General features: G+C 40.3%; 2 protein-coding genes across 5 annotated transcripts in view; both read left to right on the forward strand.

Moving 5' to 3' along the window:
• The window catches only part of brd4 (bromodomain containing 4), a 35904-nt gene extending 30680 nt beyond the window's left edge, over nucleotides 1–5224 (forward strand). For 2 of the 3 annotated variants that reach the window (XM_080905347.1, XM_080905345.1), the window contains exons 9-19: nucleotides 48–271; nucleotides 657–979; nucleotides 1140–1235; nucleotides 1351–1752; nucleotides 2001–2789; nucleotides 2899–3005; nucleotides 3104–3254; nucleotides 3355–3485; nucleotides 3604–3809; nucleotides 4500–4776; nucleotides 4899–5224. In XM_080905347.1, coding sequence (XP_080761473.1) covers nucleotides 48–271; nucleotides 657–979; nucleotides 1140–1235; nucleotides 1351–1752; nucleotides 2001–2789; nucleotides 2899–3005; nucleotides 3104–3254; nucleotides 3355–3485; nucleotides 3604–3809; nucleotides 4500–4776; nucleotides 4899–4967 — 2775 coding nt within the window. In that variant the 3' untranslated portion in view covers nucleotides 4968–5224. The remainder of the gene's footprint in view (nucleotides 1–47; nucleotides 272–656; nucleotides 980–1139; nucleotides 1236–1350; nucleotides 1753–2000; nucleotides 2790–2898; nucleotides 3006–3103; nucleotides 3255–3354; nucleotides 3486–3603; nucleotides 3810–4499; nucleotides 4777–4898) is intronic. The other variant, XM_080905346.1, reaches the window with a different exon arrangement.
• Nucleotides 5225–12239: 7015 nt separating this feature from the next.
• Nucleotides 12240–18147, forward strand: lpar2a (lysophosphatidic acid receptor 2a). Of its 2 annotated transcripts, XM_080906220.1 has the most exons (5): nucleotides 12242–12379; nucleotides 13724–13998; nucleotides 14207–14953; nucleotides 15541–15803; nucleotides 17304–18147. In XM_080906220.1, exons 3-5 carry the CDS (start codon nucleotides 14209–14211, stop codon nucleotides 17349–17351), a joined length of 1056 nt encoding a protein of 351 aa, XP_080762346.1. In that variant the 5' UTR covers nucleotides 12242–12379; nucleotides 13724–13998; nucleotides 14207–14208; the 3' UTR covers nucleotides 17352–18147. The 2 variants fall into 2 exon arrangements, with proteins under 2 accessions (XP_080762345.1, XP_080762346.1); XM_080906219.1 differs by lacking the exon at nucleotides 13724–13998 and having other exon boundaries at nucleotides 12240–12379.
• The last annotated feature ends 277 nt before the right edge of the window (nucleotides 18148–18424 follow it).

The following is an 18424-nucleotide window of genomic DNA, read 5'->3' on the forward strand; positions in this document are numbered from 1 at the left end:
ACACCCTGAAAACTTTTGTTGACAACTGATCTAATTTCTGTATGCAGTTGAAGGCTGTCCACGAGCAGCTGGCTGCCCTCTCCCAACCACAAGCCAGCAAACCAAAGAGAAAAGAAAAGGAAAAGAAAGAGAAGAAAAAGGATAAGCATAAAAGGAAAGGAAGCATGCCTGTCGATGAGATCCAGGATGCTACACCTCTTTCGCAGCCGTCTAAGAAGATTAAGACCAGTAACAATAACAACAAAGAGATTGTTCCTAAGAAGAAACCCAGGTGGGTATTAAGCGGTCTCCTAAAGCTTGAACAAAACCTTTATAAAGCAGTCAGCCTGACATTTCACAATCTGTTAATTACCCTTTCTTCATTTTATATACAGCTTATTGTTATGTTTTCAATAAATGCCAAGAGGCTTGGTTATCCTATGACATTTATTACATAGTTTATCTTCTTATAAATTATGAGTCTTAATTGTTGATTGTTGTAATCCAGCTTATTAGGTAACTTTGAGTGGACAGTTTTATTCATGTTAAGAGTTTTAGTCTCCAGCTGTAACTGATTAGCTGTAGGTATGTATTTTCTGTTTTTACCATTTCGAAAAGGTGACTGATTTACTAGAGCTTAGTCAGCATTGGTAAATTTTTGTGTTTTGCCTCTGTAGCAAAAAGGAGACGATGAAACCTGCCAGCTTGCAGCCTGTTCCTAGTCTGGAAGATGACCTGGGAGCCACTCTGTCATCAGTTACAGGGGAAAAGTGCAAACCTATGACCTATGAGGAGAAGAGGCAGCTAAGCCTGGACATCAACAAGCTTCCTGGTGACAAGCTTGGCCGTGTAGTACACATTATCCAGTCCAGAGAGCCCTCACTCAAAAATTCAAACCCTGATGAGATTGAGATTGACTTTGAGACGCTAAAGCCTTCCACTCTGCGTGAACTAGAGAGATATGTGTCTTCCTGCCTCCGCAAGAAGAAAAGGGTTTCAGGTAAGCCAGTGTATGAATTATAGTAAAAACAAACATCGGAACCAACTCCAAATCTATTTAAAAAAAAAAATACTTAGTCTTGACAGAAAACATTCAGAATTCTGCCATTTACCATCACTATGAAATCAGGAAATGTATGAACATGTGCATTGTTTTGTAGTTGATAAGACTATGGAGCCCATGGCTACCTCTAAAAAGACCGGATCTTCTTCAGACAGCAGTGGCTCCAGCTCAGACAGTGAAGTGGAGGTGCCAGGTGAGTTACTCCAGATATGAGCATTCAGATTTACATAATCCCCCCCCCCCCCCCCCCCCAAAAAAAAAAGAGAAAAGTATGAAATGTTTATGTTTGTACATGTTTATTTTCCCAGGAACGATAAAACAGCCGAAAAAGAAGAACCATGCTGTAAAGGAGGGGAAGGGGAAGACACATTCTCATATTCAGACTCTACCCGCTCAGGCTACACATCAGTCTCAAGCTGCAGGCCTTCAGTCCAGCAGTCAGATGAAGCAACAGCAGCACCATCACCACCACCAGCCATCTCCTGCAGGCTTCATGGCGCCCTCTGTTGCTCCTCTCGAGTCTTCTCAGTTACTGGAGACGAGCTTTGACTCCCTGCCACCTTTTGGTCAGCCCATCATGCACATGTCCCACCACACAGGCAACGCATCCTCGTCACCTGCACCTTCTCACCTCAACACTCATTCTGCTGGGCCAGTGTCCCCTGAGACACATCCTTTCCTCAACCAGCATTCCGTCCTCCCATCTCCAGGTAAGGTTTTATGCAGAGGCCAATTGTTTGATGACTCTAGTCCTGATAACTACCTAGGTTGCTATTGCTTTTGAAGCTACAACTGCATTTCTCCTCTACGGAATCCTACAGTTGTAATGCAGGTTACAAAATGACCACTAGTTCACTTTTTTCCTATTAAACCTATGTTCTAATAGAGCACATATACTAAAAATTGTATTTTTGCCAACAAATTCACGCTAATAAAGTTTTGCGTCTTCTACCCTTAGCCTTACACAGTTCCATGCCTCAGCAGCCTTCTCGGCCCAGTCACAAGGCAGCCCCTCTTCATCCCAAACCCCCTCAGCAACCAGCGCCACCTCAGCAGCCGCAGCAACAGCAGCAGCCACCTCTGCAGCAACAGCCACCTCTGCAGCAGCTCCAGCCTCAGCCTCTGCCTCAGCCCCAGCCAACAGCACCACCACCACCGCCACAACAGCACCAACTCCCCTCACAGATTCTTCACTCTACTCAGCCTCTGCACCAGCGGCCTATATCCCCCCCAACACTCACACCCCAAGGCTTGTTGTCTTCTCAGCCACCCCAGATGCTGCTGGAGGATGATGAAGAGCCAGTGTCTACAACGCCAATTAACCAGTTATTCCTACCGCAGTTTCAGCAACCGCGTCAGACCCAGCAGGCTCGTCAGCAGCAGCAACAACCAGTACAGACTTCACTCCTGCAGTCTGTTCAGACACAATCTCAGCTTTCGTCTCAGACTACCTTGGCTCCTGCCCCGCACCCTGTTCAGTCCCAGGCTCAGTCAGCCCCGTCACATCAGACGCTGTCCCAACAGATGCCCTTACACCAGGCCCGCCACATGCAACATACTCAGCAGCAACAACAGCAACCACAACAGCAGCAAGTGAACTACCAACATTGTCCCATACTCCCTCCTCAGTCCCAGGGAACACAACACAAAGCGTCCATGCCCACCAATAAAACACAACAGATTATCCAGCAGCAGCAGCAAGAGCAGCCCTCCCCTCGCCCGACCAAGCCTGACCCTTATAACACAGGTTGGTCGAATGAAATAGGACAGAAATATATTTTGTTACCTGGATTTTTTTTTTTTCCCCAAATGAATCATGTTTGCAGACATCTTATTTCCCTTTCTACTGTTTACAGGTCATATGAGAGACAACCCATCCCCTCTCATGATGAATTCTCCCCAACTTCCCCAGTATCCACCTGTGTCGCACCAGTCTCCACCTCACAACATGCAGCCTAAAAAGGTGAGAACATTTCTGTCAGGTTGGCAACTGTTTTTAACTGAGGCAGAGTTCGAGGCTCGAATAAGGTCTGACTTTGATTCAATTTGATTGCCATGCAGCAAAGGGCCCCTGGGACCCAAGGTGTGTTAAAAGAGGAGAAACTTCCTCCATCACCAGTGATGAGAGGGGAGCCATTTAATCCTGCAATGAGACCAGATCATCATAAACATCCTGAGAGCAAGCCTTGTCAACCAAGCCACAGCCAACAGAGTAAGAGCTCCCTAACTACTTCTCCTTAATGTTTTCCCCCCAAAATGAAATTAAGAATTAAGAAACTGTGCAGGATATTGATTCTTCTTGTGTTGAGCAGATGTGAAGTCCATGGAAGGCTCGCGACCTGTTATCCGCTCCGCTGAGCCCAGTGGGCCACCCACCTCTTTGCAAGATAAGGAGAAGTTCAAGCAGGAGTCCAAGGCTCCTTCTGCCCCCAAAAAGGTACAGGTGGGTGCAAGAGTCAGTTTATAAAAGTAACTCATACCTCTATATACATCTGATTGTAGCCCAAAAGGATTCCACCTACCAGAATTTTTGATTTGATCTCTCTGTGTCTGTTCCTCAGGATGTGAAACTGAAGAATATGGGCTCGTGGGCCAGTTTGGCACAAAAATCCACGTCTACGCCCTTATCGGCAGTGAAATCCTCGAGTGACAGTTTTGAACAATTCCGTCGTGCTGCTCGGGAGAAAGAGGAGAGGGAGAAGGCCCTGAAGGCCCAAGCTGAGCAGGCAGAAAAAGACAGGCTACGCAGAGAGCAAGACAAACTACGGTGAGATCGTCAGTAACAAATACAAAAGGGGCAAAAAGCAGCAGTGATTGAGGAGATTCGTGTCCCGTATTTATTGTATATCTGCTTGAAAAAGTCATGACAGAATAATATAAAGTATATTATAGTTAACTGTGTATAGCAATGTGCAGTCATTCAATGAATTTGAATGACTGCAAATATCTGTTTGAGCTGCTTGATGTTTAATACACAGTGTGAATTCCTGGATTTAAAGATATCGTATGCCCTCTTGTGGTCATATTCTGTGACTGCACCAGCCACAGAGATTAAAGTGTACTGAAAGGGCACAGTAGCAGAGGAAATTGATTTAAAAATGATCAGATCTGACAAGGTTATCATGGAATATCATTAATCATGAGCCTGTCGACCCTCCACTTCTGTCTGATGTTTTTCATGCAAGAGGCCACTGAACGAGCTTTTAATTTTTCATCTATTGTAGATGTTGAACTGCTCATGAATTAGGAATAGTCCAGTAAATAATAAGGGTCCTAACACCCTCTTTTTAAAAATAAATACATTTTTGTAGTAATCTTTGTGATGATCCTGTTTTTGTGGGCTTTAAGTGTCCAGCAGGGCACCACATGTATATGTGAGGACATCGCTTATGCAGCCATGAACCCCCTTCAGCAACATGCTGAGCGTTTGACTGATGGCTGTTGCTCTGCTTTCCAGAGGTCGGGATGAAGAGGAGGTCATGGAGCAAAGCAGAAGGATGCACGATGAGCCTCGCAGACGTCTTGAGCAGCCACACATTCAAGCCCCGTCACAACAACAACATCAGCAACAGCAGCAGCAGCAGCAGCAGTCGGTGCAGCAGGAGTCCCAGCCTCCCGCCATTCAGCAGCCTCCTCAACCTCCCACACCGCCTCAGCTCACCACACAGAACCAGTTAGACCAAGAGAGAGAGAGGGCCCGCCTCCGAGAGCAAGAGAGAAGGAGGCGGGAAGCGGTGAGATGATTTTTCTAGGTTTAACCCTTCTGGGATCTGTGGGGGTCTTGAGCTATGTAAAACAAAAGGTAGTGAACTGTTTGAACATAAACAATAATGGCTGTTCTCTTCTCTCTCTACAGATGGCAGCGACTATTGACATGAATTTCCAAAGTGACTTAATGGCTATCTTTGAGGAGAACCTGTTTTGAGAAGAAGAGCAACTGAAACAAAACTGCAAAAAAGAAAGAAAAAAGAAAGAAAGGGAGAAAAAAGATGTAAACCTCCTCTAAAGTAAGAATGTGGAGATCATGCAGCAGAGAGGGACACGGACTGTACGTATATGTGACGGGCCCTGTTGAGACTGAGTACAAACACTGGACGGGCGGTCACAGCTTGGTTTGCCCACGTGGACTGAACACACAAACATCACACGGGGACGAGTCGCTTAGTTTTGGATGTCGTTTTCCTGGATATTTAGCATTACCTGGCTGATATCGCGTAACAGGAAAAAAGCGGACCCCTGATGGCAGCGCTGCCTTTTTCACACTTGGTTTTTACAGTGTGTGCGTGTGTGTCTGTGGGTACAACGGTAACCACAAGCGTGAAGACATCCCACTGATAACGTTCAGACAGACTGCAGAGACACTGAGAGAACTGCCAGATGTCTGAGTTGGTGAAGAAGACTGATCTTTATGTGTTCTGTTTTGTTTCTTGTAAGTGAAAAGATTACATTTTTGTTTTGTTTTGGGTTTTTTTTTTTTTTCGGGGGGGGGGGGGTGGGGGGGGGGGGGGTGCTACTTCCATACTGTAAATCATGTATATTTCTCAGCAGAGAAGGTACAGTTTGCCTTACACCTCTTTTTCCTAAACTGACCATTATCTTCTGTGGCCTGCACAAACGGACAAACAAACATTTGCAGACGAGGCGAGGAGCAGTGCAGACCTTTTTTCATTATCTAGTATCTACTGTAAAGAAGTATTTTCTTATACTACAATAACTGTTTATTTTGAATCTCTTTTCTTTCTTTTTTCCTTCCTCTTTGAATCTTCTCACCAACACACTCCGCCAGCTACTTCTATGCCAAACAACCCCTGATATCTTTTATGCTAAATTACTTGTCCTAAAACATTTGGTAGCTAGTTAAAAAAAAAAAAAAAACTTAAAAAAAAAATACCCTCAATATATGCATTATCATAGTTTCAGCAAGTATTTATCAAAGACAGAGTCAGTCAAGTTTTTTCCATCTTGCCTTTTATTTTTTAATTTAAAGCTACAGTAGGAAATCGGTAGCAGAAGAGGGAGAGAGTCTGGTCGTTTCTAAGCTTTAGTTCTGAGTTTTCACTACAAATGTCGCACCATCGTTTGCATTACACTTTTAGATACACTGTTGGAGAAGTTTTTCTGAGTGGCCGGTTCACAACAGTAACTACTGGGTCAGTCAAGCCCCCTTTTGTTCCCTCTGATGAAGCTGGGACTATCAGGGGAATTAGACAAACATCTTTCTGTAGCTGTTACTTCAATCAGGTTAGTAAAGTAGTAGACTGGAGAGAGCTCCCTGTTAGATTTTTCACATCGAATCGTCTTCTAGTTCACCGAGGGCACAGTGTCGACGGTATAAACTAAAAAGAAACAGTTACCGGTACACAAGTCAAGAAACGGAAAATGCTGAAAAAACAGTTTTGATTTCTATCTTTGTTCTTGTTTGATAAAATTGTGGATGTGACTCTTCTAATTATGTTCTTGGAGACATTTGTTTGAGCGGGGATTGACTGAAATCCGAACACATCTCGTCCTCTCTACTTGTCTCTTATGGTGTTTTTTCTCCAGTGCCTGTATTGTATTGCAGTTCTCGTTGGCTTATATTACACTTTGACCGGGTTTAGAAAGGGGCGAGTCAGCAGTGGGCGGTGTAATATTTAAGTGGGGTGGGAGATTTTTTTTGAAGGAGTTTGTGTATAAAAAACAAACAAAACAAAAAACACAACAAGAAAAAAAGAAAGAAAGGGAAAAAAGAAAAAAGTAATAAAAAAGGAAAAGACAGCGTTTTATACTTTACCCGTTACCAATATTCGGGTTTTAAAGTTAGTTTTAGCTGGACTTCTATGAGTGTACACACCTGACAACTACTTTCTCAGTTTGTTCAATCAGCACATTTTAGATAGATCTGTTTCAGTGTCACCACACTAGCGTTTGAGTCTGGTCTGTGAGTGTGATTGTAAATTTGGATGGCTGTATGAGTGTGTGTGTGTGTGTGTGTGTGTGTGTGTGTTTTCATTCTTTTCTCAGTGTGTGGTGCGGGAGGTCTGTTTCCCGATGTAGATAAGCAGTCTGTTAATGAGGAGAATAAAAAGATGGGTGAGTACTTCAGGAGAACTCGTTTCTGTGCTTGAGTCACATCTTTTAATTTCTATGAAGTCCACGATATATAACTATATAATTTTATTATTAGATTGGTTTTGAAAGGGTAAAAAACAAAATGTCATTCCTTTTTAGCCTTTTTTTCCCTTGTCATAATAACTGTTGGACATAACGTGCCATGAGTTTTACGGAGAATGTGCTGACCTGCAGCTCAGCCCAGAGTTTGCTTTATTCAGGTATCTTATTTTGTGTTACATTTGTTCTGTTTTGGGGGTTTTGTTCAGACATTTTCCTCGATTATCGTATGTGAGTGGTCTATCGAGGTCTCTGATTAAGTCTGTTATGATCATTAAATAAACTCATCTCTCTCTTTTTTTTAAAATTTTTTTTTTTATAGAAAATAAAAAAATAAACAAAGATTTTCCCTTTCCAGTCTCTTTCTGTTTGAAATCTAATGGAGCTTGTGTGCAGCACAGTCTCAACTGGGAGCAGATAGTTGGGATTACTATGAAGAATGACAAATGTGTTGCTTTAATTTTCCCTAAACACAGACTAAATGAGCACGGGGCTCTGCTTATTTAGTCTCAAGAAAGCCCCAGTTTAAAAAATAATGCAATCTCCTGTATTTATGAAATTTAAAAAATTGCATTTTTATATTGAGTTCTGCATCATACTTCACAGGTATGAACAAAAAGTCAAAAGTCAAAGAGACAGCTTTTGTAACATACCTGCAGAAAGCACGTATCAAAGTCAAGATTAGCACTTTGTACATGGGGCACAGCTAATCAGCCAGAAAACATTGGCTAAGCGGTTTTCTTACGGTTCTTGCTGTAATAATACATTCTTCAGACTGATAATGTATTATTTCAAGCTGTTTACTAATGTTGTCAAGTAGGAAAATATAGAAATTTAGGATGTCTTATTTTGAAGGTACTTGTCGGAAGTGATGTTATTGTATTATGTCTGACTTGACATCAAACTGGGCACAATGCCAAACGCCCTCTGGTGGTCACATTGGAAAGTTTAGAGCGAGCGCATTGTGTAACAAGTCAGATTGAATACGTGTATAAGAATTGTTAATAAAGACTGAAGTTAATAAGGTCACGTCAGATGTTTACTAGAGGGGCATTACAAATAATTAACTGCGGGCTTGGCCCACATGCGCCGTTATAACTGCTTTTAGGTTAGTCAAGATAGGAAAGGTCAATATCTATTATAATAATAATAATAATAATAATAATAATAATAATAATAATAAAGTTCACTGCCCTCTGGCGGTCAAAGGCAGGAACTACATTTCAACACGTCTTTTCGCCGTCAATACAAACTTATAAGGGACTAACATTTCTGAACCTAATTTAATGAAAAAGTATTAAGCATACTCATATGAAAGCGCCTAAATTAAATGTGATTTTTAACTTATCAGGTTATATTTATTTATATTGCTGAGTACCTTTGGGCATTCTCTTTTAGCCCTCTCATTTATGCATGCTTTGGACAGGCACTACAATAGAAGTGCACAAGATTGTGACCCCGTGACTTTATTAGTTATTATACAATATTAATTTAAAACACAGATTCCCGAAGATATATCCAGCTACATTAATGGACGTTGCTCACACGCGCAGCTAATAACAGTTTGTTTTTCTTTGGGTTAATAAATAGTCCTTTACTAAAGTGAACGTTTACTGCCCTCTTGCGGTCAAAATGCGGAACTACTGCACAAGTTGCGTCAAGTTGCCGCAAATAACAATTTAAAACGTATATTTCCTGTATGTAATTTCAAAATAACTGTAGCAAACAAACTGACGTGTTTAAAAAAAAATAACAGTAAAAACGTAAGGTAAAAAAATTTTTGGCTAATTATTAGTTGTATCAATTTAACTGTTATTTATCAAGTTATATTTGTTACTTCTAAATCAATCAAAAATAGTGTCACACTTCTGTATAAAATTATCATCAGTGATTTCCAGTTTGGGCTAAGTGAAAACTCTCCTCTTGCGGTCACATTATAAAAGGGAAACGTGCCATCACTTCCGCTAATTAATTTCAAAATAAAGTAGTACATTTAAAATTAAGTAAATATTACCCTTCGTTTCAGTCTATACATCGCTGTGCTTTAAATTGTCAGTGCGATTATTACATGAAATAGTAACAGTTGACCAGTTTACTGTAGCAGAGCTGCCGTTTTCCCATCCAAATCAAGCAATACAGAGCTCTACTTGCGACTGAAAAACTCACCTCACACAACACATTGGTTTACTGTTATTATTATTCTTTTATTACAATACTTAAAAGTATAAAGATAGAAAATTAAAATAATTATGGTCACGTTACAGCCTTCAGAGGTTAATGAACGAAATACGCCACAGTATGCTTTTTTAATATAGTGTAGTTCCACAAATGACCGCAAGAGGGACCAAATATTAAGTAATGCTATTTGATCACCTCTGTCAATAACAGAAATAAACTTCTACCACCGTGTTTGCTGTTTCAGATATTAAGTGAGATAGCATGTATTTATTACTGGTGTATCATTCATTTAATAAATAGCTTTACTTACTTATTAATATTACTCTACACAACTAGAACAGGAAATTTACTGTGTATTTATTACAGATCAAGAGTATCTCACTACACTCATCTATACAGATCTCGGGATTTATCACAGGATCTGACTTGGACGTCGCTTTCCACATTTCTTTCAGCTGTTCGTTCAGCTCTTGGTATTGGGATTATCACATGTATTGCAACTGCCCTTTTCTTGTAGTCAATAGAAAAGAGACCACTGTGCCTTGCAGCAGCTGATTGAAGTCCAACCGGTGGTATTATCAACCTGCTTCAATTATGTTCCATAGGGTTTGCACGGCTTGCAACCCGGGTCCTGTCGGCATTGCTATACCCCCTCTTTATGTCAACCACCTCGTCTTATCTGCTGTTGATACATCTCATGCTTAGTCTTCCACAGCATTGCATTTTCCTCCTCCTGATCATCTGTTTTCTGCTATGTGAGATGCTCTCTTAACTCTGATGTGCATAAGGTGCATAAGATGCATAAAATCAACCAGTCAGGCTGTTTTCTTAATGAAAACTTTCTATCACTTCATGTTCCAGCTATTCCTCAAAAAACATGTTTTTGATATCATGCCATTTTGCCAGGCTTCTAGGTTCAGGGAGGTTTACAGCACAGAGTTTGGCTTCAGTGTCCACCTTACTGTGGTCAGCTATATCAGAAAGAAAGGAAAGGTTGTTGTGATGATTAATATCAATGGTGGATAAAAATACCAGAAAGAAATAAACAGAACTGATCACATTCTACAACAAGGCCAAAGGAGGTGTAGACCCCATAGACCAAATATGTTGGCATCTACACTTGCAAATGTCACAATAGAGGCTGCCCATGGTGCTGTGGTACAACTGGACATCACCAGCCTGAATGCTTACACCTTTTTCATGGGTCAGCACCCTGAATTCAAGAATGGTATCACCAATGCAAGATAGGTCTTCCTCACTGCGCTCTCAAAAGAGCTTGTCACAACAAACATGAGAAGTCGACTGTAAGGTTGCACCCAACTGCAAACCCTGATCAGCGAAATGGTAAGTTGTGGGGTGACAAAAGCCACAACTCAGCCACAGGAAAAAAGCAGACAGGACTAACCAAATGCCATGTACCTGTGTGAAGTAATTACAGTCAGAAACAGACAGTGTCTCACAAGTGAAAAGAGAGAGAAACTGTATGGACAGTGACACACACACACAAGTGGATGCTGTTGGTTTGTCTCTTTTTGTCCCAATTTACAAAATGTTTTAAAAATGTAAAAATAGTGAAAAATACAAAATTAAAACAATGATTGATTCTTGTGTAGACCAACATATAATACAAATGATTCTTCTTAACCAAAAATGACACCAAATGAAAACAAAAACACACTGATTCTAGACATTTTTGACCCAGTGATGGAAACGTGCAGGGTCCAGCCATTCATGCATCTAAAGATTAACCTTCCACAGAGTTTCAGGGTGCTCAAAGGTGTATACATGCCTTGATATTTAGTTGCATCTCTCTCCACATAGTATCATTGGTGTGATCAAAAGCTATAACTCAATGTGACCGAGAATTTTGTATTTTTAGGGCAGTGTGTGTTTATGGCTGTATCAGAAATGTCATACTTTTTTGCAACTTGGTGAAAACATTAGGTCGTGGGAGAGAAATGCTGTCAGAAATCTGGTTTTGGTGATTTAAAGAGCAGCATCGTTGATTTGCTGGTGTTATTTTCAGTATCATCAGTCTGTATATGTAACATGGTTAGATTTAAACAATGAAAAGACTGTTTATAAACATTTTTAACATATATCAAACGTGTCTTAGAAATATATATATATATTTTTTTTTATCAGAAAACAAACTTCTCACACATCTGTTAACTCACGGGATAGCACAAAGCCACCCACTTACGCAAATCTGCATCTTTGATACTAGTTTTGCACTATTTTAAACGTTAGATTTATATCAGGTAGTCACTGTTTTCCAGCCTTTTTTTTTTCTTCCTAATGATTTTAAGTCCCAAAGCTATTAGAATTTACAACAGTGATGACTCACTTTCATTTCTTGACCTGGAGCAACATTGTGTGGAGTACAGGAAAAATCACTCCGACTGCAATGCGTGATCGGGGCCACTGGAGGGCAATAAACCTTCGCGATTCAACATTCACACTGTTCTAATACTGCAAAAATTAAATAACCATTAAATACAAATACTCTCAACAAATGTGCAGTACTCTGGTAATTTAGTCCACGTTATTAAAATTCTGTTGTTATCACTATAGTGATTTCTCCCTCAGTGTAAATGTCTTTCTATAGTCAGTCCAAATTAAGAATTTGAACTCAGAAAGATGAGGGGGGGTCTGCGTGTGTTTCTTCTGCATTACTGTTTCTAATTCGAGGTGCATTTTCTTTTGTATTCCTCACTGATAAAACTCCTCCAGCAGGTCCCAAAGCTATTTCAAATTTAGTTCATGTTTAGCCTTAAACAGAGTTTCTGTTGTCTGATTTTTCAAGCTGTACGTGGAGGCAGCACCGATACCTGTCTGTCAGGTCCAGCTGATCCTCATTCAAAAAGGCGTCGGCTTGAAAACGTGCGGTCGCCTGAACACTTAACAGTGAGAATAACCAGAGGGTCTTCTGTTTTCCTTTCAAATGGCACCCAACACCCCCTGTTTCATGTCGGACCTGTCTTGATGGAGGACACGCTAAGACGGACGGTAGGGTTCATGTCGTAATTTACTACAATTATTATATATTTTACATGTTAAAAGTCTACATGAGATTAAGTTGCACGAGCGGGTATTAGTGACACATAGGTCACTTCACTTCAGGTCTGAACAGGCTGTATTAACGGAAATGTCTTACTTTCCGACTTTTATCTCCTTTAACCCCAGCGGTCTCAGAAAGAGCACTGTTTTAGACTCTAAGCGCACACCTGAAACTCTAAATTCACAACGAAAGCCTTGCGTGTGCTCACAAAACCAGAATTTCTTGCGCATTTTCTTTCTTCAGATTTCTAAAGCCGCACGTACGCACGGTCTTACTGCTTTTGTAATACTTTTTACTATTAATGTTGTTTTGGATCATTGCACTTGGACGAGGCCAATTAACAATCCAATCCAGCCCTAAATCAATGCAGAGACGTCCATGTTTTAACACTTGAGTCTAAAGTCACTGCTGGGTGTACCATGACTCAGATACGGGAATTATTTGTACAATCGTGTCAGGTGTTTTTACAACAAGTGATATGGGTGCAAAGAATCACTTTCAGTTCAGTCTTTGTAGAAGAATGTCTTTACCTCAGAAGTCACTTAACATGAAATATTCAAGCATAAAAAGGTCTCCAACTTGTGAGATGAACCAGTGTTGAGTCAACAGAAAAAAATAGCAAAATTGAGCAAATTCAAAGTTTGATCTGTAGCCATTTGTTATTAACAGCCTGTGGTGAAAACGCATAATTTGTTCTCGTTTCTTTAGTCGATGACAACAGAATTGGACAGGCAGAAAAGTAGTATATTCTTACACCAATAAGGTGATTCTTCCGTGTGTCCTTCAAAAAATGAGGAAACTAGATAAGTGTAGGACCAAAAAAGAAGGGGTCAAAACGAAACATAAAATGAACAGTATCTGAAAGTAATGTCCTTAAGAAATGGGAAAGACCTGACACAGGAGGGCCGCTGGTGTTTCAGTTGATCCATCAACTGTTCACTAAAGTCTCATCAGAAATGCTTTCGGTGGAAACGGGGAGAGCAGGATGAGGTCTGCCAAATTACACAAGAACTAAACCGAAAATCAGTGGCAACAGGCCTTATGAAGTGATGAATCCAAATTTTGCATTTTTGGTTTAAATCCTTGTCAGCGTGTACACATGAGGTCAAGACAGAAGTACAACAGTGGGTGTCTTCAGCACTTTCTAAAATTCTAAAGCCATTTCCTTTCTGCATTTTAGTCTGTGGTGCTGGGGAGCTTGTCAAAATTGATGTAATTATGAACACAGACAGTACAGTCAGATTTTGATCCACCGTGGAATACTCTGGAAAGTGATGTCTCCATTTTTTCAGCGTTGCAGCAATCCAAAAAACAGTGGCAATGCAGTAAAAGCATATTTGGATAGGAAAAAGCTCCCCATTGGAACACTAGCAGACATGGATTGGCCTCCCCAGAGCCTGGACCTCAAACATTATTGAAACAGTGTGGGATCATCTAGACAGAGCACGGAACAAAAGGCAACCAACATCCAAAGAAGAGCTCTGTCCTTCAAGCAGCTTGGAGAAGTATTCCTGAAGTGTACTTGAGAGCTTGCCTAAGAGCGTTCCAGCTGTGCTGAAGAACAAAGGTTTTCATTCCAAACGTTGACTTCAAAGCTTGTTAGAATTGCTTAAACTCTGTTTTTGTTTCATATACGAAATTTTTATGCATGTTTGCACACTTTCCAAACAAAATATAAGCAAATGGGATGTGGCTCAAGGATGAAAAATTTCCTTGTTGACTCACTACTTGTAGACAGCAGGTTAACATCTTGAACATGTACTTTGTGTCTGCAGATATGGCCACAGAGAGCATTGTGGAGAATACCTGTTACTACAACGAGAATGTCACCTTCTTCTACAAAGTGGTGAATAAGATGATCAGTACAGGATGGAATACACGGGACTATGTTGTCATTGGACTGGGCTTGACAGTATGTGTTATTGTACTCCTGGCCAACTTGCTGGTGATGATAGCCATTTTTATGAACCGCCGCTTTCACTTTCCTATCTACTATCTCCTGGGGAACATGGCTGCAGCAGACCTGTTTGCAGGTATTGCTTATACCAACCTGATGTTGCACACAGGCCCGTGGACTAGAACACTTACCAAGGAGCAGTGGTATATCCGCGGCGCTTTGATTGACATCAGCTTGACAGCCTCTGTGGCCAACCTCCTTGCTGTTGCTGTGGAGCGACACCAGACCATCATCACCATGCAGCTTCACAGCACTATGCCAAAGCGGCGTGTGGTGCTGCTGATAGTATGCATCTGGGCCACAGGTATCATCATGGGCCTGGTGCCGACATTTTGGAACTGCGAGTGTGATCTTAAGGACTGCTCCACCCTTGCGCCGCTCTACAGCCGCCGCTTCCTTATCTTCTGGGCAGTCCTCAACCTGCTCACGTTCTTCGTTATGGTGGCCGTGTATACTCGAATCTTTATCTACGTGAAGAACCAAAGTAAGAACACGTCTCAACAAGTCACAGAGATCCGACAGCAGACTGTTGTCAACCTGATGAAGACGATATCCATGGTCCTGGGTGAGGAGCTGTTTACTTTTCAGTCAAAGGGGAAGTTAGAATAGTTTCATTTCTAATAAGCTTGAAAATTTTAGCACTCTTAAATTACTAACGTACATGGTACAAAACTTTAACATACTGATAGTCGTTGGCGGCATTATTTTCAGATTTTTGCAGGAAAGCGTAGTGACTTTTATTGAATTTCACTTCATATGAACTTTCAGTATTGTTTTCTGTAGTAAAGCTGACTATTGTTGATGTGCTTTATCTCACTGATCTTAGTTATAATGCTTGGCGTGTGTACACCCAGTCATTTATCAACCAGTTTTGCAGCTCTTGTTTGTCAGATCATACCCGATTACTGCTGATCTTTTAAGCTGATAGATTGTTAGGATTTCCGAGTAAAACTGACATGGGGTTATCGTCATAATACAACTTTTTCTTTAGGTGACTCATCTCCTGAGCATAAATGTGTTCTCTCTGGCAACTAGCCTTGAAATTAAGCAAGCAAGCTACCAGTATGACCCAAGAGACTCTGCTGTGTCATTATGTCCCATCTTTAAATAAAGTTTACTTCCAGTTCTTATCAACAGTTTGCATCTCTGCAGGTGCCTTTGTAATTTGCTGGACGCCTGGCCTCGTGACTCTCTTACTGGATGGACTGTTGGGTAAAGAGAGTCATGCCAACCGCTATGAGAAATACTGTTTGTTCATAGCTGAGTGCAACTCTCTGGTCAATCCTATCATCTATTCCCTACGGGACGACGAGATGCGGACGACGTTCAAGTGGATCCTGTGCTCTCTGTGTCGGAGAGGTGTTCATCAGCAGAGGCAACTTTCACTTGTCAAGAGGGGCACATCTCTGCGAGAGGTACCCTCACTTATTAGGGTGTTGACCCGGTGGTGCAGAATACAACCTGTGAAATGTAAACCTTAGACCAGGGGTGGCCAACTCCAGGCCTTGAGAGCCGGTGTCCTGCAGGTTTTAGATGTGTCCTATATCCATCACAGCTGATATAATGGCTAAATTACCTCCTCAACATGTCTTGACGTTCTCCAGAGGCCTGGTAATGATTTAGGTGTTTTGACCCAGGGTGACATCTAAAACCTGCAGGACACTGGCTCTCGAGGCCTGGAGTTGCCTACCTTAGACCTTCAAAGCACTTTAAAAAAGGTACCCCAAAATAGTCTTTGGGGCATCTTTTTCAAACTTGAGATTATTCTTCATTGATTCAGGTTTCATTTGTGTTTCTCACATTTCTTCACAATGAGTCATGAGAGCTTTCACTTTCCATATCTGCTCTATATGTAAGTGAACAATATGATGCATAAAAGTATTGTTTCCTGTCCTGGGCCTTGTTCCACAAAGCAGGTTCAGCAAAATCAGAGTGTAACATTGAGCTAAGAGGTTTGATCATAGTTGGTTCAATTCATTGTATGTTCATATGACAACCACTTTCTGATGCCAAGATTCACCATGGGAATGGGTAGAAGATGAGCCTCCATTTTTATTTCAATATCAGGGACGGCTTGAGGTTCAGTATCTTGCCCAAGGATATATAGACTGGAGGAGTCGGGGATCAGTCCACCAACTCTTTGTGTGACATTGCCGAAAAACAAAAAAGGGATCAAGAGTCATCTGCTCAGTCCTCATTTACATAAGATTTACATTTTATTTTGAAATCTAATTATTTAGCTGTAACCTATAGAAACTTGAGATAAAGATGTGGCTCAAACACATAAGATGCAGTTTTATGATATAGGACAGACCCAATAAGATTTTTTTTTCATTGATTTATTTCCTTTAGGTTTTTTAATTTTAGGATTTCTTTGTGTAAATGTTGATGACGTTTACATTTCTGTGAATTTAACTGTATTTAAATCTACAAAGATACTATTTCCTTTCTGTAACCTGGATTTTAAAAAACTAAAGTACAAGACTGTCTTTAGTTCACACATCATCTCCAACACAACATACGAGTCTTCACTGAACAGTATTTTGCCTCAAAAGCTTCATGCAGATTGGGGATGGGATTCAGAGAGAGCCTGCCAGTGAGCAGGTTAATTTCAGTCATTTACTCAAAACTGGTACTCTTCCCGAAACAGAAGACCAAGTGTTTGTCTCATACAAGTATTAACAAACAAGAGTTTTCACTAAACCTGCTTCCTGGAAAAGGCCCCGATTAGATACAGAATAATTGTTTTGAATCTTTAAACACCACTGGGTAAAAGTGGTTAAAGGAAACACTGAATTAAACTGCTAAATGTAAATTGAGTCCATTTTCACTATAAAATATTATAACTCTACCTTGAAATTCATAAGATATTTCTTCTGTGTCATGTTACCTTCAAATTATTTTCTTTCCTACAGGAAACACTTGGCTCTGGCCTGAAGTCAGAAGCCGAGGCCTTGTGTTAGGACGACATCAAGAAAGACAACGCCTGGTCAGTGACTAGGTTATAAACGGCAGATCAAAAATAATATAAGTAAGATGTATAGATCAGTTAATTCTTCTAGATATCAGCCAAATTCTGCAAAGCTCACTTTTCCATGTTTGCTTTTTGATACTGAATTAAAGGCTGAACAAGACTTTTTTTTTTTTTAAGTCTCCACGAGACTAACAGAGTCACATAATCATCAGATGGTGCAATCTCTCCTTTTATTACGTTTGACTATCACAAGAGCATTTGTGACAAATTATAAAATGAAACACTTCTAAAATCTGAAATCAAATACTGAAGGGGGGAAAAAAAATCACACTAAATCATTTTATTAATTTTCTAATAAGAACACTACAATTTGTCATATTCTTCCTTTTTGTTTTACTCTTTCTAGAACAATTCTAAAGTTGAGGTATAAAAGGAGTTCATACAGACTCACAAGTCTGAAAACAGTGGGGGTTATATACAAGAGAAATGGAAAGACAGAGGTAGAGAGAGGGGTAAATACAAGGGAAAGAAGGGAGATACAAATTGACTAATAAAAATCAAAGAAATCAAAGGGTTAAGAAGCCATTTGGTGCTGTGGAAGTCATTTAGTCACTTACAGAATCCAAACAATCATAAGGCTGAAATGTGTCAAGGAGACATACAGTGTATGTATCAACATTACGGGATTTGGACAACTGTATTTAGGCTATATTCACTGTTTATGGTGTGGCACACAAAAACAGATCTTCAGATTAAATGTAAAACAATTTTTTTCTAACAAAAAACCTGAAAAGCATTGACTCCTGTTTGCAAATTTGCTGTCTGTATTTTTTGAAATTACAGGTATCTACATTTTAGATATAACTGAGAGGCTTATTACAGCTCAAAAGAACCAATTTTGTATTTAAACTGCAATTTTCTGTTTCTTGGAATGTTTTGAGAAGGTAAAAATTTCACCAGAATTGGGGAATATTTGGAAAAGTGACTGTATAACTGAGGAAACTTGGAGATTAAGAAAGGAAGTGGATCCATAAATCAATACATGAAATAAAATGTTTATAA

This window comes from Rhamphochromis sp. 'chilingali', assembly GCF_963969265.1.
Source record: "Rhamphochromis sp. 'chilingali' genome assembly, chromosome: 15".
Classification (NCBI taxonomy): domain Eukaryota; kingdom Metazoa; phylum Chordata; class Actinopteri; order Cichliformes; family Cichlidae; genus Rhamphochromis; species Rhamphochromis sp. 'chilingali'.